General features: G+C 42.7%; 1 protein-coding gene across 1 annotated transcript in view; it reads right to left on the bottom strand.

Moving 5' to 3' along the window:
* Positions 1 to 2652: 2652 nt before the first annotated feature.
* Positions 2653 to 27487, bottom strand: part of LOC307236948 (sodium- and chloride-dependent betaine transporter-like) — a gene marked incomplete at both ends in the record, with an annotated part of 30458 nt that continues 5623 nt past the window's right edge. The window contains 12 exons of the mRNA XM_080009543.1: positions 2653 to 3195; positions 3392 to 3544; positions 17389 to 17559; positions 19052 to 19152; positions 19259 to 19361; positions 20042 to 20179; positions 20544 to 20656; positions 21622 to 21746; positions 22218 to 22321; positions 22851 to 22985; positions 23210 to 23342; positions 25050 to 25062. Coding sequence (XP_079865669.1) covers positions 2653 to 3195; positions 3392 to 3544; positions 17389 to 17559; positions 19052 to 19152; positions 19259 to 19361; positions 20042 to 20179; positions 20544 to 20656; positions 21622 to 21746; positions 22218 to 22321; positions 22851 to 22985; positions 23210 to 23342; positions 25050 to 25062 — 1832 coding nt within the window. The remainder of the gene's footprint in view (positions 3196 to 3391; positions 3545 to 17388; positions 17560 to 19051; positions 19153 to 19258; positions 19362 to 20041; positions 20180 to 20543; positions 20657 to 21621; positions 21747 to 22217; positions 22322 to 22850; positions 22986 to 23209; positions 23343 to 25049; positions 25063 to 27487) is intronic.

Genomic DNA, 27487 nt, shown 5'->3' with positions numbered 1-27487 from the left:
GAATAATAAATGAAGAAAATAGATGAGTATGAAGTTAAAAGTAAAAGTTAAAGGCTTAAAAGATCTGAAGAAAGTTGAAGTAAAAAGTAATTGTAGAATGGCAGAACTAGTAGCCAAATGTTATTTAAATAAACATGCAAGATTAACGAAGACGTGTACATTAAATGCTGCGTGAAAGTTGGCCGAATGAAAATATTATATAGTCAAATCTAGGTAGGAAAAACAAAGAGGAAATAACCCTGGCCAGGGGAATTGACTCAATATAAAATTATATAAAGTAAGATGAAAAAGATGAAAAGTGAAGTAAAAAGAGTTACAAGTTAAAGGCTTAAAAGATGAAAAATAAAGTTTCAGAAAAGTGAAGATAAACAGGGCTGAACCTGCCCAGGAGAACGAGAGTACATGCATGACGAGAGAATCTTATTAAAAAGAAAATTTGTTAAAAGTTTGGCCAAAGCGAAATCTTTGATGAAATTAGAAAAGTATAAATTAATCGACGTTAAAACATAAAAAGCTAAGCGCTGTTGAAGTCTTTGGAGGATCAGATGTGTTGTTGGCCAGACATCTTTTTTGTTTTTTCTTTTTGTGTGTGTGAGTGTGAAAGTGCCGCGGCTACAGATGTGTGAAGAGCTTTGTGTATGTTTTGTGTATGTGTAAGTGATATATAGAATATATGTGTTATTAAATAGCTATACATATGTGGTGAGCAGATGAATAATACCTAAAGAGAAACATTTCTTGCCCCTTTAGTGAAAAACATATATGAGCCTGTATGACATCGTCATCGGTTCGCCAGATAAGGAAACGTGCCATGAGGACTCAATCAAACTGTTGCAGCTATTGGCAGACAAAGGACACAAGGCCTCTCAGAAGAAGCTACAGTATTGTCAAGAAAAAGTAGTTTATTTGGGTCAAACAATAACCCATGGACACAGAAGCATCTCTGAGAGTCATTTGGAAGCCATTCGAACGGCACCAAAGCCCAGAACAGTCAGAGAGATGATGACGTTTCTTGGTATTGCAGGATATTCGTCAGACTGGGTCGAAGATTATGCCTGCCTAACAGGGCCTTGGAGAGCCATGATAAAAGAGACTGGGAATGCTCAACTCTATTGTAACCTCACCTGGACGCAGGAAGGTCTTATGGTATTTGAGATGATCAAACAGAGGTTACAAGAAGCTCCAGCGCTAGTGTTGCCAGACTACTCTAGGAACTTTTTGCTGTATGTGGCTACGCCCACTGGGGATAAATATGCATGTGAAGTTCTCTGTCAGCCCACAGGTAAGGGGACAAGTCCTCAACCTGTTTCGTATTATTCTACTGCCTTTTCAGAAGTAGAATTGGGGCTACCACTGTGATACAGAGCAATGGTGGGAGTTTATCTTATGTTTGATGAAGCCTAATCAGTAACTAAGGGTTACCCAGTGACAATTCTTACCCATCATAGTCTCAGAAATCTTTTGAATTTTGGTAAACATACATTGACTATGTCTAGGCTAAGAGACTATTATAAGCTCTTAGAGCAGGAAGATGTCACCTTAGTAAGGTGCGTCACGGTAGATCCAGCTGAGAATTTGACAACTCCAGAGGATGGGGAGCCACATGATTGTGTTCAGGAAGAAGAGATATGCAAAGCTCAGATCAGCCTTGCAAGCTTTCCCACTGCATGTGTCAGATGTGGAATATTGGACTGATGGGTCCTGCTATCGAATCGGAGATACATTGAGTGCTGGTTTTGCAGTAGTCAAAGCCCAGGTAAACTGAATTTGTTGTTGAGAAAACAGAAGTAATACCACAACCTGCTTCTGCACAGCTTGCTGAGCTTGTGGGCCTGACTGAAGCTTGTCTATTGGCCGAAGGCAAGCGAGTGACAATATATACAGATTCTGCATATGCACATAATGTGTGTCATTTATTTGGATCAGTGTGGAAAAATCGAGGATTTAAGAAAACCGATGGATCTCCGATACAGCATCATGCTCAGATAATGAAATTGTTGCATGCAATGATGAAGCCAAAGGAAGTAGCTGTAGCTAAGTGTGCAGCACACAAAATGGACACGTCAAGGGTCACAAAAGGTAACAAAGCGGCTGATGAGGCTGCAAAAGCAGTTACAGGAGCAAACAAAGCAGGCAAGGTTATTCTGGTCACCAATGAAGTGGACTTGGAACATAAAATCACGCTCAGAAATGTGATCTCGATGCAAGAAGTCGATAAACAATTATGGTTAAAACGAGGGGCCACACAAGATACGACTACTATTCTACTGGTCTGTGGAGAAATCATGAAGGACCGATGGTGGCACCCCCCGACCTACTAGGTTTGATGATTCAGGAAGCACATGGGTTAGCCCATGTTGCAAGGGGGGAGGTAAGGAGAACAATCACGAAAGAGTATGGTTTTTGGGCACCGTTCTTGCTTGAGCAAATTGATTATGTCATAGGCAGATGTACAATCTGTCTTAAAAACAATGTTTGGAAAGGTGTGATGAGTCCACCCAGTCACATTCCAACTCCGACAGGTGCTATGCGTGAGTTGGCTGTGGATTTTGTTGACATGATTAGACCAGTAGGAGGTAAAAGATACATGTTAGTCGTTGTGGATAGATTTTCACGGTGGCCTGAGGCATGTCCAACCAAGCGTGAAGATGCTCAGTAGCCTCTACAGCCCACCTCGATTGTCACACACCTGGCACGCCACCTTGTCTGCGGCACTGTCTGTCTGTTAGCGTACTTTGCACGCTTCCTCTCATTGGCCTCTTCCATATACTCCTCCCAGGGGACTGTCAGCTCCAGAAGAACCACCTGCTTTGTTGAATCTGAGAACAGAACTATGTCTGGTCTCAGGGTGGTTTCCACGATGTGTTCTGGGAATCTGAGCTGCTTACCCAAGTTGGCCTTCATCTGCCAGTCCGGCGCAGTACCAAGGAGTCCCACTGCTCCCCTTTGCTGGGGCTTAGACTTCTCCCCCACTCGGACGAAAGCAATCACCTGGCTTGCTGGTCGGAGAGGCTTGTTCTGGGTGATGCTAGTGAAGATGGCTTCTGCTATTGCCTTCAGCACCTGGCGCCAAGTGTAGCGTCCTTCGCCCAGGGCTTTTGGGCAAGAGCTGAGGATGTGCTCTCGCGTTACTCTTCTGAGACACAAGGGACATGATGGTGTGTCAACCTGCCTCAGCAGAAGAGATTGGATGGGCTGGGTAAGATGTCATAGACGGTTGAGTTCAGGTACTTGATCCGGTAAGGCTCAGCTTTCCAAAGCTCGGACCAGGAGATCTTTCGGTCCACTGCCTGTTCCAATCTCCCATCCCATCCCATCATCCCATCCATGCGCCTTGCGGTCGCATCCCCACCATTTGGCTAGTGTGCAGTTCCTCCACGCCAGCTCTCACCTCCTTTTGGATCAGTCGGCATCTGTCTTTTCCCAGGGCCTTATCGTAGTGCGTGGTTGGAACGTTACTGAGCCCTGCTCGTCCAGATGCCACTGGGCCGTCCAGCACGCTGTGACGCAGGTCTACATCTGCCTTCACGCTTGGGATGCGCATCTTTGAGAGATAAAGCCACTTAGCTAGATCCTCAGACCTTATCATATTATCCACACTGACTGGCATTTCTTTCTGTGTGAATACCTCAGTGAGGGTATAAAATTGATTACCGTCCAGATCAGACACCTCTAGACCTGACAAAGCATATGCTGAGACAACCTTCTCTTGCCCCATTGTGCGCAATAGGAAACGTGTTCCTTGGCCTGTGATGTTCAACTTCTGCATCAGGCGTTCAGAGCTGAATGTGGCTGAACTTCCAGGATCTAGAAAGTACCATACGTTGAAATTACATGGCTTCCCTTTGTAGACTTCACCTTGACAGGAAGGACGGATAGCACACACTAGTCCTTACCGGCTCCTGTATGTCCACATGTTTCAGGCTCTTAACTGTTCCTGAGTCAGTGGTCTTTTAACATGCAGCACAGTATGATGAGATTGTCCACAGATTTTACATGCCAAGGGACTCTCACAGGCCCTGCGCATGTGGCCAATGCGTAGACATGCAAAACAAACTCCCTTTTGCCTCAGGAAGAGGATCTTCTCCTTGTGCTCTTTGGCTATAAACTGCTTGCACTCCTCCACAAGGTGGCAACGATCACAACAAAGGCACTTAGCTTCCTCAGTGTGCTCTGTGCCCAACGGTTGCTCCTTTACGTCCTCAGACAGATCCTTGAAAGTCACAGCAGTAGTAGCAATGTTAGCCTTTACATGGCTCCTGGGCTGTGAATTAAATCTTGATGGAGGCCTTGGTGCAGAGGCAGTAGGTGGATCCTGTATGTCGCCAAACAGAGGGTCCGAAAGGATTTTGACACGGCGTTCGATAAGCTGGACCAAGTCAGTGATGTGGGCTGGGTCATGAGACCTTTCCATGATGTCATGAGCTGTAGTTCTCCATTGCTCTCTCATCTTAAATGGCTTGGAGATAATGGTACTCATATTGACAGGCATGTCCAGTTCCTGCACGTAATGAAACTCCTCCATTACATTGCAACAGCCACGTAAAAACAGGGAGTAGTCTTGCAGTGCGTTCACATCCTCAGCCTTAACTGCTTGCCAGGTAAAGGCCTTGTTCATATAAGCTATGGCGACCTTGTATGGGTTGCTAAAGTGTTCCTGCAGAACACCCTTTGCCACTTTGTAGCCATGGTCAGGCGCCATATGCTGACAGTGTCGTGTGGGCCTGTGTGGTTTTATTGGTTTACTGTTAATATTAGTATGCTGATTTATGCATGTTGACTTGTAATATGGGGGTGTGCTTCATGGATAATTTGGGACAGTGGGATCAATGTTTTTGCTGGTGGGTAGTTGTTTTCCGTATGGTTCGGCGCTAATCAGCAAGACCGGGCTGATGGCAACGAGACGCAGCTGTTGCCAATGGGCGAGAACAGCGGACAGCAACTGATTGGTTACTCCATAACGGACGATAAATAAGAGAGGCCGATTGGAACTCGTTGGGGGAGGGGAGGTTCCCCGCAAGCCGCCAGGATCGGCTACTCGGTGCTGACACGGCCACGACGGCGTAATGTTCCGGTCTGGTTCTCTGCAGCGCGTCGACGAAGAAGACGAGCCGACGAAGGACATATGTTCTGCAAACTCAAGCACTTAAAGGAAAGGTGACTTCTGGAATCCAGTAGTGTTTCTGTGTGATTGGGCCGCCCCATCAATGAAACGGGAAGGCTCATACTGTGCCTGTTTGTTCTGTCAGCTACAGCGATCGATCCCCTCCTGGAATCCCAAGAGTGACGTCAGCTCTACCATGTGACTCCGGGCCATTCCCATGCCAACGCCCTGCCTGCTGTCAAAGTAAAAGTCCTGACTGCTTGGGATTGACTCAACTTACGAGCCCCACAACCGGTAAACTTTCTGCCAGGTTTGCGGTGACAATTGGTGGATCCCACTTTGCCTTGCTTTTGTTTCTTTTTTTTTTCGGTCGGGAGGGACCCCGACCGAACGGACAATTTATCTTTCTGTTTGTGTCCTTAGTATTTTGTAACTTGTGTAACCTGCCAAAGTGTTAGATTTGGGGGTAGGCCTTAGGCAGGCCACCAGTAAGGTTAGTGCGGTCCATAACTCCCGTGTGCAACGGGTGTGCTGGTTTGGGTTTGAGAGATTTGTGGTAGTCCAGGCACAAATCTAAAGGTTTGCAGTGAATGTATTTTTATACAGTTTTCCGTGAATGCATTTTTATACAGTGTGCTGTGTCTTAAACTGTGTGCATATATATTCACTGTAATTTAGACCCAGACTGTGCTGTGTGGTTACCATCGGCTCTCCTTACCAAGTGCAATAGGTGGAGTTATTTTAATGGATGAATTGTAATAGAATAAACTTTAATTGACGCTTGCTGCCTCTGTGTTGTGGTGTGTCCTGGGATCTCCTGCATCAACTGGGTTGTCTTTAAGACTTGGCCACAACAGCTACGCAGCAACTCTTGTGGCTGTCCTCTGGTGAACTGCTCTAGATAATAAAGACAGTCTGCACTTTCCGCTTAGCTTTCCACACCTTGTTCAAAGACTTTAATGAACGGTCTGAACTGGAGAGGGTCCCCATCGAACACAGGAATCTCTCTTGATGGCAGAGATGATGTATGGTGTTGGCGAACCAGGGCAGCGTTGATGTCACTTTGCATAATGTCCAGTTGATTTGGGGAATGAGTTCCATTGGCTGGCTAGTCTGTGAAAGGCCTTTGTTGTTCGGTTGTCAACTGCTGTGGATAGTCAGCTGGTTCCAATGTTCCTTGCTGTAGCTCACGTGGATTGTATTGATGTTTAGAGGCATCCATACACCACAACTCAGTTTGCCCTCTGATCACATCTGGTGACAGCTGGTTGTTAGGTGGTAACGGTCCTTTGGCGGAGACATATTGTGTACGTTTGATAGTCCAGGTTGAAATTCCTTTGTTTTAGGATTTAAGATACTTATGGATTGCATTTTTCCTTTTCCACATAGGAATTCATGCCATTTGAGGGTGTTGCTGAACAACCTGTCCACTCGTAGGCCTGTAGCACAGACAACTTAGCAGCAGAAGCAGCCAACTCTGCATCTACATCAAGCTGCTCCCTTCCCCTCCTTAGTTGCTGTTCCTGCTCTTTCAGCGCATGTCTTTCCTTCAAAGCTGCAGCTCTAACGACAAGTGCAGCTCTCTCGGCCTCAGCCTTTATCCTGGCTGAAGAAGTGCTGGATCTCCCACTGCTAACACTTTTATGTGACCGTTTGCTATCAATATTGGACACACTGTCGTTTTGATTGACACCATCCCCACCCTCACCATTTTCATGCACAGCTTTAAAGCCCACATTTGCTTTACCATGACCATTTTCATTGAAACCAACATCAAACATTTCAGTTGACACAGTTGACAAAGCACCATTACCATTTTCAGAACATCTTGCAACAAAAACCTTTGATTCAGAAATAACATCATTGTTAGATATCATCTTTGCTTTAAACCAAATTTCATGTTTTTCTCCTACATCAACGGGTAATAAACTCAACAAAGACTCATGAATACATTTTGCATCGTTACACGTTTGTATCAGTTCCTTCAGAGCAATTTGTAACTGGTTTGTCATTTTTTTAATCCTTGCATCGATTTTCTAATGATGCTTGCATTGTCCAACTTAAACTTTCTGTCCGCTTGCAACGTAATTTGTTTATCAACAAGCCCTTCTGCACGTTTAGAATGTTTGTGATCAACAGCTCTAACCACACTGCTGGTTTTAGAAGCGGCTTGCATTGCAGTCTGTTCAATCGCGGGGGTATTCTCCATAATAAATAACTGATCAAACGATTCGCTATTTTAGTAACGCAAAGTTCGCAAAGTGTCCACAGTCAGTCTGCCGGCGTTTAACACATGCTTTTTATACCCGGCTATGTGTGCACACAACTTAACTGGCCATTGAAGATTGTAGCGCTACAGATCCCTCTTTCGTTGGGCACTTGCAGTTGTCGGATGGTCGTTTGTACTCCTTGTCACCAGAAGGTCCACTTATATTCACACAATCCACAAGGAAACAAACGGCTCTTTGGCTCCTACTAATTCCAAGCCTGTGTGCCGAAGACTCCGTCGTTTGTAAACTAAAGTCCGAAACTGATGCGAGGTTTTTGACTAATTTTAAAGGAGTTCGGTCTAACACTGAACTACTGAGGTGCCTGAGACCGGGGAAGACCTGGCTCACGCGCCCGATGTTAAAATGCTATGCTCACTTGATTGCCCTGTGCTAAACAAAACAAACGCATGTAGACAATCTTGATGTGGAAATCCAAAGTGGTCCATTTATTCGCATACATTGTCCACAGCAGTTCATTCATCATAGCAACAAGGGGCCGCGCGCAAGCGGTCAAAAACCCTTTGCCCTTCCAGGTCAAACACCTGCCAACAACATGGTATTTCCTACCTATATACCTGACGTCAATTTGCAGACATGCGCCACCCAGTGTTACACAAACAAAATTACAACATGAATACAAAACAGCATTTTGGCTCTTACAATACTTATACAGTATACAATTGAAAACAATACAAAGCTTGCCTCCTATATGACAGCACCTTATTGATCCCCGTTGGGGGAAATTCAGGAATACAAATTAAACAAACACACACAACATCAAAATACAGTATATAAAAAAAAAAAAAAATATATATATATATTTTTTTTTTTATATGCATATTTTGATTGGTGGTTGATCTTTGAATAAAAACTTTGACTTAAAATATATTAAACATACATTTGATAACCTTGTTGATCAGGGAACTGGAATCAGAAGGCCTACAAACAATCTCTGATGTGGAATATTGTTCTGAAAAAGTACAGAATAAGATGGTGGAACACCCTTCACTAAATAGATGTGTAACTTTGAACAGTGCAGCTCAGTAATGTTTATTATAACAAATATAATATATTCTGTATAAATATAATAGCAATTATGTTTTACGGTTTATATTATTTAGATTTATATTATTTCGTCTTTCCCTGTCGAGGAAAACACAATATAAGTGAGTCCGTGTCCTCATCTGTGGAGGAGACAACCATCATTAGACAAGAGCAATATAAGGTACGGCGGCTTTCTGGCTGCATTGGCTCCAAGAGATGGCTCCTAGAGATGGGGTCAAGTACATTAATATAAACACACAAATAGGAAGGTCAAAAAAAGGGGGGGTTATGACATCAAAACATTTAATTCGTCAATAAGCTACACCACACCATATCACACTTGCCTGTACATTTCATGCAATCAAAATGAAAACAAAAGACAGTTTACCACAGATAGAACCACAAATACAAACGATTGTACAAAGATAGACAAACACTGCTTTATACAAAAAAAAAAAACAGATAACGGACAAACATACTAAACAAAAACGCTCCTTTTGTTGTACTTATGAGTTTAAATCATTGTAGCTGGTCTTACAACCCACCAAGATGTGTTTGAGGGTTGCTGGGGCTGCACATTGGAGACAGGCTGGGTCCTCTCCATACCAGAGATGTAGGTTGGTTGGGGAGGGCAGGACATCATAAGTGGCTCTGACAATGAAACTTAGCCTAGTTGACTCCATACCCCACATCTCGCTCCATGTAATTTTCCTCCTCTCCACGCCATCCCAATTCATCCAGCGGCCTTGCTGGGTTTGAGACTGCCTTGGCACACCTGGCTGCTTCCTCCTGGTGGCGCACCTCCTCCACAACCATGTGCCGCCGTTCGGTTGGAGTAGCCTTTTGCCATGTGGGTGTTGTTGTTGCCAAGCCAAGGCCCCCTCTGCCATGTTGGACATGCCCCACTACATCCCGGTGCCTGAGGGCCCACTTTGCCACCGCAACTGCTGCCGATGGCTTCCATTTCCTCCCCGTTGCTAGGGTTGGGGCAGCACCTCTGACAAATGGATCCCGGGATTCTGTGAGAGTCATCTCCAGCCTTGATTTGGTACATTTGTACTCCTCCATCAGGCTTGAGATTGGCAGGGAGAGGGTTCTGCTGCCATACAGGCAAATGCTGGTAAGGCATCTCGGCAGTCCAAGCCACTTCCTCACTTGTGCATTTACTAGCCTTTCTAGCCGATTGGCATGGGATAGCGTGACCTCATTGATGGAAATTGGCCACATGAGACAGGGCAGCAGCCCAAACTGAAAGCACCACAGCTTCAGCTTCCCGGGGAGAGCAGTGTTGAACTGTGGGCATTGGCTCATTGTTGACATGGAACCTCTCATTGGCAAGCTGGCCTTTGACAATGGAGATACTGCGGGATTTGTTAGGTTTAATCTCCATTTGTGCCCATTTGATGTTTCCCTGGAGTTTATCCAGCAGGCGTTTGGTGCATGCGTTTGTTGTTGTTATTGTTGTTATGTCGTCCATGTATGCCCTGAATGGAGGAAGACGAAGCCCGCTCTTCAACCGTTCCCCTCCAACCACCCATCGGGATGCTCGAATAATAAGCTCCATTGCCATGGTAAACGCCAGTGGAGAGATGGTGCAGCCCGCCATTATGCCTATCTCGAGGTGCTGCCAGGCAGTTGTACTGGCCTGTGCTTTAACACAGAACTGGAGGTCTTGGAAGTAGGCTTTGACCAGCCTTGCGATACCCTCTGGGACATGGAAGAAGTTGAACGCCGTCCACAAAATCTCATGAGGCACTGACCCGAAGGCATTGGCAAGATCTAAGAAAACCACATGCAGGTCTTTCTTCTCCTTCTTGGCTGTCTGTACCTGGTGCGAGATGACATTTGTGTGTTCCAGGCATCCTGAGAATCCACTTATCCCTGCCTTCTGCACTGAGGTGTCGACAATGTTGTTCTTCTGCAAGAATACTGAGAGCCTCTGGGCCACAACACTGAAAAAATTCTTTCCTTCCACATTCAGGAGGCTGATCTGGCGGAATTGATTGATGGTTGAGTTGAATTCATCTCTTTGGGAATCAGGATCCCTCCTGCCCGTCGCCATGCCTTTGGTATAATTCCTTTTTCCCATGCCACTTTCATGAGCTTCCAGAGGTACTTCAAGACGCCTGGCGTGTTCTTATAGAGCCTATATGGAACGCCATTGGGGCCAGGGGCTGAGGCTGTTCTTGCCCGCTTTACTGTGCTCTCAACTTCGCTCCAAGTAGGGTTCCTTGCTTCCAACTGGTGCTCAGGTGGTTGAATTGGTAGCATGTCATCCGGAATGCTGGCTGGCACATGCCTCTGGTTGTCGGAGAAGGTCTTTCTCAGGTGCTCCTCTAGTTCCCTTATGGGTACTTTGAGGGTCCCAGTTTTCTCCTTGAAAAGAGGTCTTTGACAAACTTGTAGGGATCTCTGTAGAAGGCAGTCCTCATTCGTTCGTTCTTCTTATGTCGCGTTCTCAAGCATTCTGCTCTTCACAGTGTTGCAAGACGCTGCTTGATGTCGCCCTGTAGTGGATCAGTTTTATACTGTATATCAACATCTACCTTAATCGATGTCAAATTGAGATTACTTCTAGAGTAAGACAGAAATAAAAAATAAAACAATTATATTAATAATGTTGTTTGATTATACTTAAACAATCACCAGCCTTATATGGCACGGGTAAGGATTTGAAACATACAAACACAGTTGTATATCACACCAAAACTAACAATTCACTCATGCAATATCATGATTTCATGTATAGTGTTTAATCTATACAATTTAGTTATTTATCATATCCTTTGATTTAGAATTACCAATTTTCTAATGCTTTGTGCCACTGTGCCAATTTGTTACTGTTGTAACACTGCAGACTACCCCTCTGTTGGATAGATAAATGATTATCTTATCTCAACCAGCAGATCACTTGACACAAGAACACAAAAGGGAAAAATAAAGTAATCTAAACAGAATAACTCAATTTTATAAACCAAAAATAAATTCATTTCTGCTGCTACTATGAATCATATCTGCTCTCCGCGATGACTTAAATCATATTTTGGAATCAATTTTTTTCAGATATATTGATCAATTTAGTTTTCTCAATTTGGAATGCTTTGCGTTAAAATCTATTAACAAAGCACAAACTATAGTTCTAAAACAAGAACTCCCCATACTTCTAACCTTACCAAAGTCGCATTGATGAACCAAAGACACTTTCTAGCATCTTAAAACCCGCTACAACTGACCACACCACTATGATCAACATCACAATCATCTCTCTAAACACAATAGAATAGTTCAAACCATTCAATATCTATTCATATCTACTACCACAGCACAGACCTCTGTTGTAGACCATTTGACTATTAGTTTAATCATTCAATTCTGCAGCTTCATCTGAACCAATATCCTACTAAAATGACTTTCACAACTCATTTTGCTCCAAGTTCCATCCTAAACCAAGAATCCCAAATGTATCATGGGCAAACATTCCGACTTTCACTGTCTTTGACATCAACTTCCCTAATCCTTTCAGTCTATCATTAACTTTACAGCTCTCTCTCGCCTTGTTATATAAAGACAATTAAAATAAAAAAATCGAATTAATTTAAAACCATACACTATCCTTTCTAGCAATCCTGCCAGATATTTTAGATTATAATGCTACTTGTACACCAAGGACTCGTGTGAAACTAGTTTGACATGTTATGTACAGCACACATACCACCCTTATCTCACATTTATACATTTGCTTGTTTCATTGAGATTCTTATCAGCCAGGAGGCTAAACATAGCAAGAAACTGATATAATCTCTCTGAACTCATCTCATCCATATGTGTTCCAGAGTGATCCATTGGCCAGGCGGTCACACGGCCCAGACACCAATAGGATCACACAGGTATGTGAATGTGTATTATTCTGCAAATGGAGTCACACAGTCGGCCCTTGAACTCCATCCTCTCCCAAACTATTTAAAACTAATGGAAACTAGTAAGAAAGCAAGTCGCATAGCTGGATTATCAATACCTCCAAAATAAGAAAATAAAAAAAGTTAAATCAATAAACAAAAGAATAATTAATAATTATAATAATATCTAATATTATTGTATTTGAATTTATTGTGTTTTACTATGTATTATGTTTTTTTTTAATAATAATTATTTTACTCTAGTTATTAATTAATTGTATTGTATTTTCACAACACCAGAAGTTTCTCACCTCCCCTCAATACTTCTGCTAGGAGGAAACAAAGGAGAACCATTCTGCTTCTATTTATTAATTTATCTAATGTAATCTTGACAATAACAGAAGTTTCTCACCTATCCTCAACACTTTGCTAGGATAAAAAAAGGAGAGTACTATTCTATTTCTTGCCCTCAACGCTTTTGCTAGGAGGGATCAAGAATATTCTATAATATTACGTCTTCAATCATGTGGACTCATTATTTATTAACAAAAAAAATAAATAAATAAAGATAAACAAACAAAAAAAACATGAATTTCTTGATTGATGCAATAGTGGTCACTTCCACGGTCCTCCAGACCAATTATCCGCTGTCCGATCCTACTTGCACAGCACGCAAAAGGCCATACGTCTATCTGAGGGGCGGGATTTCTGAGTTTTAACAAAGCTTCTTCAAATGATCCTCTAGATCCGCACAATCTTTAAGCTTAATCAGAGCTATTTCCTTTACAATAGCTTTTGCTTCGATCTTCTCTGATCGGTACAAAATCTAAGCTTACTCTAAGCTTTCCCTTCGATCTTCTATGATCGGTACAATATCTTAGTTCATCCTCCAAGACCTTAATTGGTTCGGGATCTCATGTTGTCCCTTCTGGATCTGCCAGTCATGTCCAGACGACTCCTTCTTGCATGTCTTTACGATCGGTTCCTGCCTGCCATTGTGCACACAACCTGGGCATGAAGAGGTCCAATAGAGTCAAGCAGAGATCCGGCCGACTACGCCAAACTGTGGAAGAAATTTTTCTGCAATGAGCGGTGAGGTTAATCTGCCCACTACAAGAAAACGAACAATGAGAATATTCAAGATATTTATTCTGCAGAATAAAGAGAAAGATTCAGTATTACTCCAAAGCCGTGTTCTTACTACTCTGATGTTATCTCTGATGAAGAGGGCTTTATACAAAAACAGAGGGTGTGGCCTTGGTCGGAAGTCATTTACAAGACTGTGCCCCTCAACTGTCTTCCTGGGTGTTACCCTCAAACAGTGAATTCACAGATACTTGCAAACTTCACCTGTCAAACGCGGATTACAATCCGTTTCAATGCACCTCCAAGCTCCCCTTGGATTATTCTTCATCTCCATACGAGGTTAACAAGACAAAATACGTGACCTGGTTCTTCAATGTTAGTATTGACATTGTAAAGTGAAAGAACATTTCTCTTCACATAAACTCTGGGGGCTCCTGGAAACACAGAGGCAATGTTTTGAATTGTTTTCAAATAGTTGATCCTATGCATTTTTCTCTCACAGTTTCTCCGCTCCAGACTGCCTAAACAATAGAAAGGTAGATGTGCAAGGGTACAAGCAATTGCGGAAGTTATATTATTACCTCTCCTGAAGTAGGTTGACCCTAGTCTATAAAGTAATACATGGAGCAGACATGAAAGAGCGTACATTCCAGACCCTGCAGTGAAAATGTATCAACAGGACAACCCAGAGGTATACCCAACAGATATAAAGTGCGTAGTAAAAAGGATTTGAAGCAATAACACCAGCAATAGGACTATCCAAAAACGTAGAATGGATCAATTACATCTATTACAATCGGCAGAGTATATTAACTACACCGACAATGCCTTATCCGCCTCTGGGAACAACTGCAAGCCATAAGCTCTATGACCTGGCAAAACAGACAAGCCCTAGACTGGCTATTAGTGGACAAAGGAGCATTATGTGCTCTTATGGGAGACATGTGTTGCACCTTCATCCCAAATAATACCTCTCCCAAGGGTCATTCACTCTTGCAATGAACAAACTTGAAAATCTAAGACAGGAAGTAAAAGACAATGCAGGGCATGGAAAAGACTGGTTTACATGGCTTGAACATAAATTTGGGAGATGGGGAGTAGCGTTCGCCAAAGTTGGTGTGATAGCCTTAATAAATGTGATAGTAATGGGACTAATCTTCTGTTGTTGTATTTCTGTATTAATATTTATGATAGCAACTAGATTGGACAAACAGATGTCCCTCACAACAACGGAAATTGTCAAGTCATAGGAATTATATTCTCATCCCACCGTAGAACAGGTACGCATTGGAGATGAAAATACTGATGATGATAGCAAAGAATATGAGCTGGTAAGGTTTTAACCTCTGAGGAGCATGCATGATGATTGGACAGCCCCAAGGAAGCTCACATGTGATCGTGCTAGTAACCTCTCCATGTGAGCCACACCCTCTTTGATATATTCAATATACCAGAGTGGAAGAATGGAAAAAGAATGTTGGGCTACTAAAATTACAGAATCTGAAAACGATGACGGGAACAGAAGTAACAACTACAGTAATGCCAAAACCCCCCCACAAACATACAGCACACCAATACATGAAGATCACCTTGAATATCCACATCAATGTTTGTTGAAAGAAATTGAATGGTTAAGGTTTTTATTTTTATGTCACATATTCCTTACAATGATCATATGTTTTGAATTATCACGTTTCATAACCAACATTAATTAAGGTATGTGCCACAACTTATAGAGGAAACAAAACATGCAAGGCTCTACTTAAAAACAGGCTACTGCTTACATAATACTTATAACGCTTATATTACATTTCACTGCATATATGTATGAAAGTATGTATATGTATGTGACGAATAAACCTCTTGAATCCTCTTGAATAACTATGCTTATGTGTTACTATGTCAAGTGTTATAATCACCACTGAAAAATATTCTTTTACATTTAAAATTGATACACATTTTTATATCATCATATAAAAGGTTAATATTTCTATAATCACATATGTTGTAATAGATATCAATTCAGGGGTTGGAAATGCTCACAAGGTATAGCACATTTGGTAATATTTTCTTGCTCCATTGAGAGACACAGGTTGAAAGCCCTGAAAACATACAAGTTGAAAGTCCTGATATGAGAACAGGAGTTTGTTTTTCTGATAACCAAATGTGAATACTGATCATTTTTCTAGCAGCCTTGCAAGTAGCCCTTGATCATTCTTGATTGTCAAAAGAATGTTAAGCTTAGGCAAATTGATTTTTTCCCGTACCCTAATTGATTTTTCTGCCGTATATCCCAAGGGGGGCGGTATACAGGTGAAATTTAAGATTTTTTTAAAGGAAATATAATTGTACTATACATAAAGAAAGTATGATAATTATCTTGCCTAAATGCTATGAATGAAATAAGTGTTGAAAAAACAATTCTGCGATTAACCTTAAACACAGGGAACGTGTGTACTTTTCAGAGACGAACGATAAACTACAGCCATGTGCAGAGCATGTGTGTACATTTTACAGTGGCAAATGAAAAAAATGTGCCCAAATAATGTAAAAATGCATGGATATTATGACAGCCTGTAAGAGATGCATCTACAGAGTAGGGAATAAGAGTCTAAGTCAGAGCAAACAAGATCGCTATTCTGCAGAACTGCTCAGCCTTCATATTACTTGTTTAAAATTTTGATGGTGCTCTTGAAGTTAATTCTTTGGTTTCCTGATCTCTTAACTCGCTAAATGTTTTTTCCACGACAAGATCTGCATATGTGGATAGATTTGGATGAGACTTTAACCACAAGCTGTTCAAACAAGATGTAAACTGTGTTTGTGTGTTCTGCCGAAGTTGGTGTTTCAGATAGTTTTGGGCTTTGGTCTATGGTCTGGACCCCTTATAATAGACATACCATTCAACTCCTGGAAACACAGACAAAAAAAAAAAAAAAAAAGAGTCAAGCCCATCAAGACCTTGTGTGGAAAGTGAGCAGCGCTGAATACCCTAGACACACAGACGGAGTCATTGTCATGAGGTAACATATTTTATTTCATATTTTAACTCTAAAGCGGTTACCATATGTTGTGATCTTCAATATTTTTGAAGGGTTTATGTATTTTGGTGTTAGATCATAGCATACATTGTAAGCCACAGATGTAGTATATCTTGTATGTGTATTGAACCAGAAATAATTTTGCTTTCCAACATTAACCGTGCAAGGAACCAACCGTTTCACCTTTTTATACAGCCAACAGTGCTCCTTAAACATTTGGCTTTAACCTTGGGTAATGTGTTCTGTGGTTAAGGCACCAATTTCAGACATTCATCTAACAGATAAGAGCTTGGCAAATCTCCAAATCACTCGTGGCCAATTTCTGAACAACTTCTCAATATTCCAGTGTTTCCAGGTCTCAGAGCAAGGCCGTGATGGAGCATTACTTCGGCCTCATTTGGAAGGGCTGTCACTGCTGTAGTCGTCTGCGGCTCTTCGCGGCATGCAGAGTCTCCAACGGGTTCACTAAGATTCTGTTAAAATCCAGGGGGGGGTGGGGGGGGTAGAGTTGGTGGAGCTGTACACATTCGTCATTCACCCTGTGCTTGGGACACATGTGGCTAATAACAATTTTCAATGTCATAGAATAGGTCTTAATCTACTTCTGATCTTTGCCATCTTAAAAACCTTCCTGAGACAATAATAAATCAACATACAAATGTGAATTGGTGATGTAGCGGTGCCACAGAATGGAAAAGCCCTTTGTTTGTCGAGGGGAACTTCATGTGTAGAAGCACAATTTGTGTTGTACGAGAGACCTACCTAAAATATATCCTATAAAGAACTCCCTGTATCAAGGAGTTCTGAGTTGTTTCAACACAGTATAAGTTTCACAACTGGTATTCTAACTTCCTGCAGCTATCGTATCACTCCTGAGAATATGAAGCGATAAAGAAACAAACGAGAATGTAAAATCCTAGCCCAATGTCCAGCTGGTGATGTCCCACCTGAGTAAGGCTTCCACGGGCAAAGCAGACGTTGACAGCACCCCACAGCGGCACCATGAGTATGGAGGAAAGGGCCATGGCCCATCCAACACTGTAGGCCCAGTCGGGGTACACGTAGCCCTGGCTGGATGTGAGTGGCTGGTGGTACAGGAAAAAGCAAACAAAGCAAACCTGGAAGGCACAGAAGACCAGACAAAGTTGTTCAGATGGAGGTTTCTCAGACCTATAAGAGAACCCTACCTGTGACAGTTCTTGCCACTAAAGTGGCATTTTCAGGGCCCTCTGGCACAGAGACAGTTGTTAACACCAGTTTATTGGCGATAAAAGGCTAGGTGGAATTAGCCAGGAGCAGACTGAACATGTCATGACACGGGCTCCTCCCCTGAATGCGTGGTGGGGGTTTTCAAACCTGCTGTTCGTTAGCCCAACCAACGAGCAACAGGTGTGGCGCCTCAAGCCACCCCATACCCCCAACACTAAATTGAGGCCATGAAAGATTCCTGGCCGAAGCCTGCGCCCTACCCTGCCACCAAGCAGAGAACAAAAATGAAAAGAAATGCTTAAAACAGACTCTGACCCAGGGTTACTATACCTAAAAATAAATGCAATACTGGACTCTGAAACAGGGTTCCCATACCTTATACAAACAAATGTAAAAAAAATTAACTGGTCCCCTTCCAGAGGACATGGGTTCCAAAGAGCAGCATGGAAAATCAGCCTACTTCCATCAGGGCAACAACAGACTGCCCCCCTCCTCCCTTCTGGAGCATGGGGCCTTGGGCTGCTGCGCTGGGTGGTGATGCCGTGGCTGGACTTGGCTGCTGCAGGGCTGCTCCGAGGGGTGGCCTGGCTGCTGGGATGCTGAGTGGTCCCAGCGATGGCTGCTGGGCAGAGAAGCTAGCTGCCAGTGGTTACCTGTGGTGGATGTTGGCTGCCAGTTGGGAGAGGGTTGGCGCTGGGGCCGCCCGTTGAACCGCTGGTGGCTACAGGGCATCTTCGGACGGCCCTGCTGTGTCCCTTCCCTGTGCCGGAGTCCCTGCTCAGGTGCCAGTGTTGCAGTTCTTGCCACCACATGCTATCCAAGTGGCGTTTTCAGGGCCGTCCGGCACAGAGACACAGTTTATTGTAGCTAGAAGGCTAGGTGGAATTAGCGAGGAGCAGCTTGAACATGTCATGACATGGGTTCCTTTCCTGAGTGTGTTTGTGGATGGGGTTTTTAAACCTGCCGCTCATTGGCCCATCCAAAGAGCATCAGGTGTGGCTGCTCAAGCCATCCCATCCACCACACTGTTTTGTATTTTTTTTAATTAACAATGCCACATGATTTAAGTTAAGTGCTTCTTAGAGAAATATAATGCAAAGCTTTGTTCAGAGGCCTCGCTAGCAATTTTGCTAACATGAGCCAAATGTATTGTGTGGACAGCATGCATGCATGTCTGTTGCCTCGTGAAGTTAAATTTTAGTTATGTTGTTACTGTATCCCATACTGGCTCCATTAGGATGTTCCATTTCCATGGAGAGAATCATAGCCATCAAACACTTGTAATAATGCTAAATGCTAATGGGCAGTAGACCCACTAGACATTATGGTGTAGTAAGTGTCATGATGTATCCACTGAGCTACAAAGAGCCTCTTTTAATTCCTGTTGAATATGTGACTTACCAGGCAGAGCAGAGGGGTCAGATAGCGCCAGCAGAGCTTGAAAAAAAAACACGGCTTCTGTCCAACCATATCCTCAATGGCGTCGTACATCTTGTCAGCCCCTACATGATAGTTTTACAGAACACATTTGAATAAATACTACCTTTTTTGCTTGGAAATTCTTTGGATATGCAAATGTAGTTGGATGACGATGTTAAAGGAACTGACCAAATCCCCAGCCCACGACCAGGGACTCGCAGACAGCCACACAGAGTAGACAAGCTCCATTACAGCCATAGTAGTCAATAAGCTGGAAAACATAACCACCCCCCTGGAAACAAAACAATAGAATTGAAAGTGGCATGTGAACATAAACAAACATGTTGGTTCATCACCAAAACTCCTAGAAGTAATGAATCGTCAGCTTAGATTCAGCCTGGACACCTCGCCTGGTGAAAACCTATATTGCGTTTTAGAACGGCCTAGATGCTTCGCACACCTATTGTAAAACTCTATACAGCGTAAGACACTTAACCCACCCCCCCATGTTGTCGAAACCCCAACCCTCAACTCCTGTAGTTGCTTTTGCCAATGATGCGTTAAAATTGCACTGCCAAGTGTTACCAAGGGCTTAGACAACGTCAGTAATGGTGTTGCCAATTCATGGGCTGTGTTTCCCACTTTCCATCACAAGTAAGCACAGCACTGACATATAATCTTTCACTCTCATTGAGCAAGTACAGCCATAACATACAGTATATACCCACAGAAAGGTATTTTTATTCTGATCATGTTGTGTACTATAAAGGAACTCTTGACTGGCCTTCTCAAAAACAGCCCCAGAAAAAAAACAGCCCTGGTTATCATCAATGTTGTCATGCATATCTTGTCAGCCCCTAAATAACTCCTGCTTGTACAATGAAAAGAGATGATCCCTTAAACTTGCCAACTGGATAAAGGCTAACCATTGGTTGGTTAGTCACTAAATACATGAAATTGTGGAGATGAAACCTCAGTAGTGAGTGAAATCTGGAAGAGGAAGCAGGAGAGGCAGACGATGAGGAGGAAGACTTCCCTGCGCCATGGCCGGCGTAACTGCCCTGGGAACATGTCGGTGAGCGAGGAGGTAATGGTCTCTACACCTACAAACTGAAGGAGAGCCAAAGAGAGTGAATGTTCGCAGTGAGATAAATACAGATTTATGCAAGTACATTCAATCATAATTCTAACACAAACATACTGCTAGTCACGGGGTATGGAACATTTTTCATTTGAGTTTGCAAATGGCCCTGTACACCCTGTTTTTAAAATGACCATTAGTGAAACCAATTTATAAAACCAAATGATTTGACCAGATTTCAGGTAGACTGAGACTTTGACCTCTTACACTGCATAGAACTAGTACTTTAATAGTAACATACAACTCTAGTATTGGTGAGTGTTCTGTGACAAAGCAAGGATATGTTTCCTTAAAACCCAATATTGTGACAGTATTTCCTAGTGTGTGTCTTACCAGTGTATCCAATCCCAGCAGGATGAGCATGAGGAAGAAGCAGACAGCCCAGAGCTGAGGCAGCGGCATCATGGCCACAGCTTGGGGAAACGCTATGAAGGCCAAACCGGGGCCTGCATGAACATACAGGGAGTTAATGGCTCAACCGAGAAAACACATAGTAATTTTGTACCTTCTCACATATAGCCTGTCACATATGCATTGGAATATTGATATTTATAAGCCTTCCATGAGCTCCATCACCTCTTGTCAGAAAAAAACCCAAAACGATTTGCTCTCTGGTGGGGCTTGCGGGAGTTTGGATAAAAGCTGTTTGCGAGATGTATAGGGATTGGTTGACATTACTGTTACTGATGTGTCAAAAACTGTGGCTTTGTAATTGCTTTGTTTGTTAGATTTTAAAGGGAATTCAACCTGGTGACAAGCAATTGTAACGTTTGTAATAATTTTCTCTAGATACCCTCGGCAATGACCTAATTTGCTAAGATCAGGTAGCAATTACCTGGAAATTGACCTATAGGTACGCTATTCACAATTTACCTCTATTGAATTAACCTTAATTTACCAATACTTAAATTGTGAGAAATCTACCTATAAATTGTGAGAAATGTGGCTTTTTTTCCTTATCTACTGCAGCTCTTGCGATGGTCTTCAGGTTCAAATATAATTGAGGTGTAGGGTTTACATTACATTTAGCAGACGCTTTTATCCAAAGCGACTTACAATTGTTCAAACACTGACGGACGCAGCCATCAGGAGCTATTAGGGGTTAAGTGTCTTGCTCAAGGACACTACAGCATGCTAGCAGGAGTCTGGGATCGAACCGCCTGAGCTACCATCCCCTATCGTTGAAATAACACTTTGGACCAAATCTAAATATACGTATATATATTTATATATATATTTAAAAAAAATAAATAAATATATATATATATATATATATATAATTCCACTTTATATATATATATATATATATATATATATATATATATATAGTCATTCGTCTGTCATTCTAGGATGTCAATCAAAGCACATAAACCAGTCCTGTGTTGACGACACAAATTACAGAATACTTTACCAGAGTCCACCACCATTTCAATGGAAACACCCTGTTGGTGGGCCATGAATCCCAGTGTAGAGAATACAGCAAAGCCAGCTATAAAACTGGTAGCAGTGTTCAGCACACACAGCCACAGACTGTCCCTGCACAAAAGCAAGAGTATAGTGTGTTTCTTGTGAAATCTGAAGCAGTGAAATGGGTTATGAAACTATTCTGCATGTTTCAAGTGTCAACAGAAAGTGTTAATATTCATTCAATTAATTATGGATAAGATTTGATACAAAGCCACAGTCCAGAGTATTCTGATTGTGTGAATAATATTCTTGATTGACAAATATTTTATTCTGTCTGTGGGCTGAATGAGTAGGACATCTACATTGTCAGGGATTGATTCCCATTCTATCACAGTACACTGTAGTTCTTTGTCTTTAGGATTGGCCGTCCATAGGAGAGTATATATTCAATTGCCTCAAAATCAAAATCCAGATCTTATGTAATGTATAAGTATATAATGCATATGTAATGTAATTGTGTTGAACAATAATGATGTTAAGGAAAATTGTGACAATACAGATTGAAAAGATTTTTTACATCGGGCAGATGTTGGAGCTCACTTGTAACAGTTGTTATTGATGTTGTTATAGCTGCTCAGCGTGTTGACAGTCCCTGACGCCACACCGTAGGAGAAGAATATCTGAGAGGACGCCTCCATCCACACCTGACTTACCACAAACACATACATTGTATATCGATGCCAGGTAACATTCTCAGACAGTTACAAATGTTGTACCACAAAGAATGTACATTAAGTGTATCTCCATAATATTGAGGAAAATAAAGTGTCTACCGACATCTTTATGTTTTAAATGTTCAGTGCCAGTAATTGGCTAATCTTCACAAGGTGGATGTGTATTATTAAATGATTTTAAGCTTATACTATGATAGTGGCATAAAATTAACAAAAAAAAGACATCACATGAAGTGATATGTCATTCACCCTGTGACTGAAAACTAGTTTGACACTCCTGATGCAGAAAGAAAAATCACAATTTTGAGACAATCTTTCATTTTAGAATGTGATGAACTATCATGTGTTGTCCCTTATGACAACATTTTCATCCCCCATCCTTAATGAAACAGAGGGGACCCCCACTTCTACCCAAACGGGCCTTCTACTACCAGCCTGCCCCACCTGACACATCGTGCCACTGGGGACAGAAAGTAAGGTCATGTGGGTTCATCCCCACCTGGAGGTCCGCTAGCCGTGTGGGGTCTGGATACAGGTAGAAGACCACACCCTGCCAGGCTCCTGGTAGCGTCAACCCCCTGACCAGCAAGATCGCCAGCATTACATAGGGGAACACAGCCGTGAAATGCACCACCTAAATAAACATAGGCCAAAACAGTTCAGGAAACATTTTAATGAGTCTAATTTTGATCTCCGACTGCTGCTGATATTGCCCATCCGAAAAAATTATCTATGTTTCTGAATTTATTCAGACTCAGAAGAATCTGGAAAACTCGTTCTATTTTTCAGAGGTTACAGATGAAGCCGATCAAACGCAAAAATGCTGTACTCCACTATACCGGTTGTTGTTTCAATGACCTTTCCAGTGGAGCGGACTCCCTTCCAAATGCTAAAGTAGCAGGCCACCCAGCAGGCCAGGAGACACAGCACCAGCTCCCACCTCACTTCTCCCACCACCTCTATCCCCCCAGATAGGGATAGGACACGTCTCCTGCACAGGGGAAAAACACACACATTTTCTATAGATACTCATCTTTCAGCTCCGACTTCCCAACTTACATCCGACCTCTACAGATCACCAGAAACTGCTTTGTTTGTTTGTTTGTTTGTTTGTTTGTTCTTTTGTTTGTTTGCAATTCTCATATCACTTCAGTATTTTCTCTCAATATTTTGTCAATTCACTGGGGCTTGATGCCATTTCTAGTAGCACATATTTGATCACAAATTATGAGGGAGCCTTCTACGTTGAAGAGCATCAGAAGTGTCAAAGGCTGCACTCAAATTGGAAGTGGTTAAGAATCTTTTTCCTTAAAGAGGACCTACAGTGGGAGTAGTTGCATTTATCCGTCTACCAGAAGGAGCAGTGGTTCAAAGTAGAAAGCAACTTGAGTATATGGGATAATCTAGCATTTGTTTAATGAAAAATTAAACAACATTTAATTATGTTTTCCTTTCGTTAAATTTGGAAAATACTTGAAATATAATACAAAAATGATGAAAATACACAGTTTTTATTTGTTTCATTGTGAGAAATGGGAAACGAGCACGCGCAGCAGAGCGGAGATGTGTATTGGGGTCTCCATTTACATATTAATGCCCTGGACACACCAGAAATGCATGTGCACAGACGTTTATTGCTCACAGAGATTTGAGACGATCTGAACACACCATATGTGCAGGAAAATGATTGTTTGTGCATCATCTTGGTGGATATTAGCAAAGTGTTGAGCAAAAGTGTAACGTAAAAATATAAATACATTTATATAATATGCAACATTTTTTTACAATAGAACTAACAGTAATTATAACACTCAAATCACAAATCACAAATAACAAATCACACATGCATAATAATAATAATAATAATAATAATAACATTATTATAATAATTATAATATTTGTATTATTATCATCATTATTATTATTATTATTGTACATGTCCATTCTCCCTTGTAAGTCGCTTTGGATAAAAGCGTCTGCCAAATGACTAAATGTAAATGTAAATGTACATTCCTCAGTGCTTTGGAGGTGGGTGGGAGGGAGGACAAGATGATCGTGGCTGTCAAATCTAATTTAATTTATGAAAAAACTAATGCTACACTATATACAAAGTTATGTTCTTGGACACATTTGTCACCACAGTTAATAATCTTCAGCAGTTCTTCTTGTGTGCATTTGCTTTAATCATAATTTATTTATGTATTTATTTGGGACAGTAATGAACCAATCTAAACATTTATTTATCTGAGATTTGGCAGCTATTTTAATTTTGGAATACCATAAATCGATATAATGATTCCAGTACAATAAAAACAGAAGTAAGCATAGTCTAAATTAATTGAACAAAAAAAAAAAAAAAAAAAAAATATATATATATATATATATATATATATATATATATATATATATGTAACCAAAGTGTAAATGTGTTGTAAATAATAAGTGAAGTTCACCAAAATATGTTCAATAGTACTTTTATTTTTGCACTAAATTTCATATAGCAGACGCTTTTAACCAAAGCGACTTACAATTGTTCAAACACCGACGGACGCAGCCATCACGGGTTAAGTGTCTTGCTCAAGGACACTACAGAAGGCTAGCAGGAGGAGCCTGGGATTGAACCAGCAACCTTTAGATTACTAGACTACCAGCTCTACCTCGTGAGCTACCATCCCCCATGCACCTGCCACTTTCATACCACACTGACGCACCTGGATAGCCGGAAGAGATAATACAAAGCGGGGGTACAAAATAGAAGGGAAAAGAGTTATGTATATGGGATAGGCTATTTGTATATACAGATTTGTTCAGTAAAATGCATGTGAATAAAGTGTGTAAGGAGATATACAGTACAGTATACAACAGTACGACACAGCAGTACAGTAACACCGAACAGAACAGCAATACAGCACAGTATGCAATAACCCAGAACAGTGATACAGTAACTTGCAGTACAGTATGCTACATACAGTACAGTAAGGCAGTGGGGCCTATGTGAGTGACTCAGTGAGGACCCCTGGTGAGTTCAGCATTGACAGTCCTTATGGCTTGCGGGAAGAAACGTCTCAGTCTCTCTGTCCTCGCTGGGAGCTGCGGAGGCGCTTGCCCGACTGCAACAGCTGGAACAATCCGTTGTTGGGGAGGTGAGGATCCTTCATGATCCTGCTGGCTCTGCTACTACACCTCCTGGTGTATAAGTCCTGCAGGGAGGGATGGGTAGTTCCAGTGGTACGTTGCGCTCAACACACCCTGGAGGCCTTTCCTAGTGAACAACGGGGTTAGCTGGTTGGCACAGGTCTTCAGTACTCGCCCAGATATGCCTTTCCTGCTTGTGTTCACATGCATGAAAGCCCTCCAAACCGAGTTGAGTTCGTTGGCTAGGGAGGCATCCACACTTGTGGCTGGAAAGCAGCTGCTGTTGTAGTCCGTAATAGTCCGCAGCCCCTATGTTAGGGCCATGGCCTCCCAGCACCACTAAAGGCCGCTCTTGTCTCATCTGCAGCTCCCCCCGTAAGCCAATTGCACACACCTGCACCACTCCACACAGTATTTAGTCTCCAGCTTCCCAGTAATTCTTTGCCAGAGCGTACTTTCACATCCAGGGCTAGGAGAGACCCAAATGCATGACACGGGGAGACGGGAGGCTGACAAAGGATGTTTATTAGCCCACACGGTGGAGCTGGCCGGGTGGACCTGGTCAGGTAGGGATGGAGCAGGGCTGGGCAGGGATGATGATGACCGGGAGGAGGGATCCAGGATCCGGGTGGAGAGAAGGGGAACCGGGCTGGATGGAGAAGGACAGACAGCCTTGGTCGACGAGCGGAGACAAGCAGGTAAACCGGGCTGGCTGGAGAGGGACGGACGGACAGACTGGATCGACGAGAGGAGACAAGCAGGTAAGGGGAAGACAAAACAAAAAGACAAAGACTGTAGACTTGAAACAAGCACTAGGAACTTGGAACTAGGAATGGAGCCAGTAGCTGTACAACTCGGGTAAGCTAGTTGATGGTCTGGCAAAAAATGACTGGGAAGCTGGAGACTAAATACTGTGTGGAGTGATGCAGGTAATTGATCCCAGGTGTGTGCAATTGGCTCAAGGGGGGAGCTGCAGATGAGGCAAGAGCGGCCTCTAGTGGTGCTGGGAGGCCGTGGGCCTAACACCCTGTCACAAGCGTCTGGTGTCCCGTTGCTCCATCTGTCGCTCCACTCTGTATCCCTGTACGTCCGATTAGCGTCCTTCACCGCCCTCCGCAGACTGTACGACGCCACTTTGTAACTGTCCATATTACCGGATACAAGACTGTCGTTGTAAGCGGCCGTGTGAGTATTCAAAGCGCCGCGGATGGATTTATCGACCCATGCTTGCAGCTTTGGAAATATCCAAACTTTCACCCTGGAAACTGCTGTCCACTAATGTGGCTACAAAGCTCGTAGCTACTTCCGTAAACTCACTGACATCACTGGAACTTGATTGGAACATGTTCCTATCTACGTCAGTAAGAGCATTCTGAAGCGCGGTCTTTGATTGGTACGACCACCGCTTTAAGTCTCTCGTCACTACCGTTCCACGAGCGATGCACAGCTTGTAAACAGGAAGCAAGAGATAGCGGAATGATCCGATTCCCGAAAGCAGGTAGCGAGACATTCTAGTACAGTGTGTAACAGTGGTCCAAAGTTCTGTCTCCCCTGGTGGCTCACGTTTTGTGTTGATGTAAAATAGGCAGAACTTTGTTAAGGTTCGCCCTGTTAAAATCCCCAGCCACCACCACAGCCGCGTCAGAACGTTTTGAAGTCAGTGCGGAACACGGAGATAGATTGGGGTGGACAAATGGCTTCATCCGGCAACAGCCGGTTCAGCCATGTCTGACACAACAATTTCTCGTATCCTTTTGGAATGCAATCCTCGCTGGAAGGTCCACCTTGTTCTTCAGGGACTGGACATTAGCAAGAATGATGCGTGGCAGAGGTGGACGGTAAGTTTGCTTCCTCATTCTGACCCGAAAGCTGCCACGTTTCCCGCGGTGCATCCTCCGTGGGTCCACCCGTGGAACAGCGGGGCTCTGTTGTTGTTGAAAGCATTGATGCATAAAATTTCCAGGGGCCACTCTGGATCCGCGGATAAAAAGTCCCAAAGTT

Source organism: Zeus faber (genome assembly GCF_960531495.2).
Source record: "Zeus faber genome assembly, chromosome: 11".
NCBI lineage: Eukaryota > Metazoa > Chordata > Actinopteri > Zeiformes > Zeidae > Zeus > Zeus faber.
Note: the sequence above shows the minus strand (reverse complement) of the source record. Positions and strands in the feature narration are given on the sequence as shown.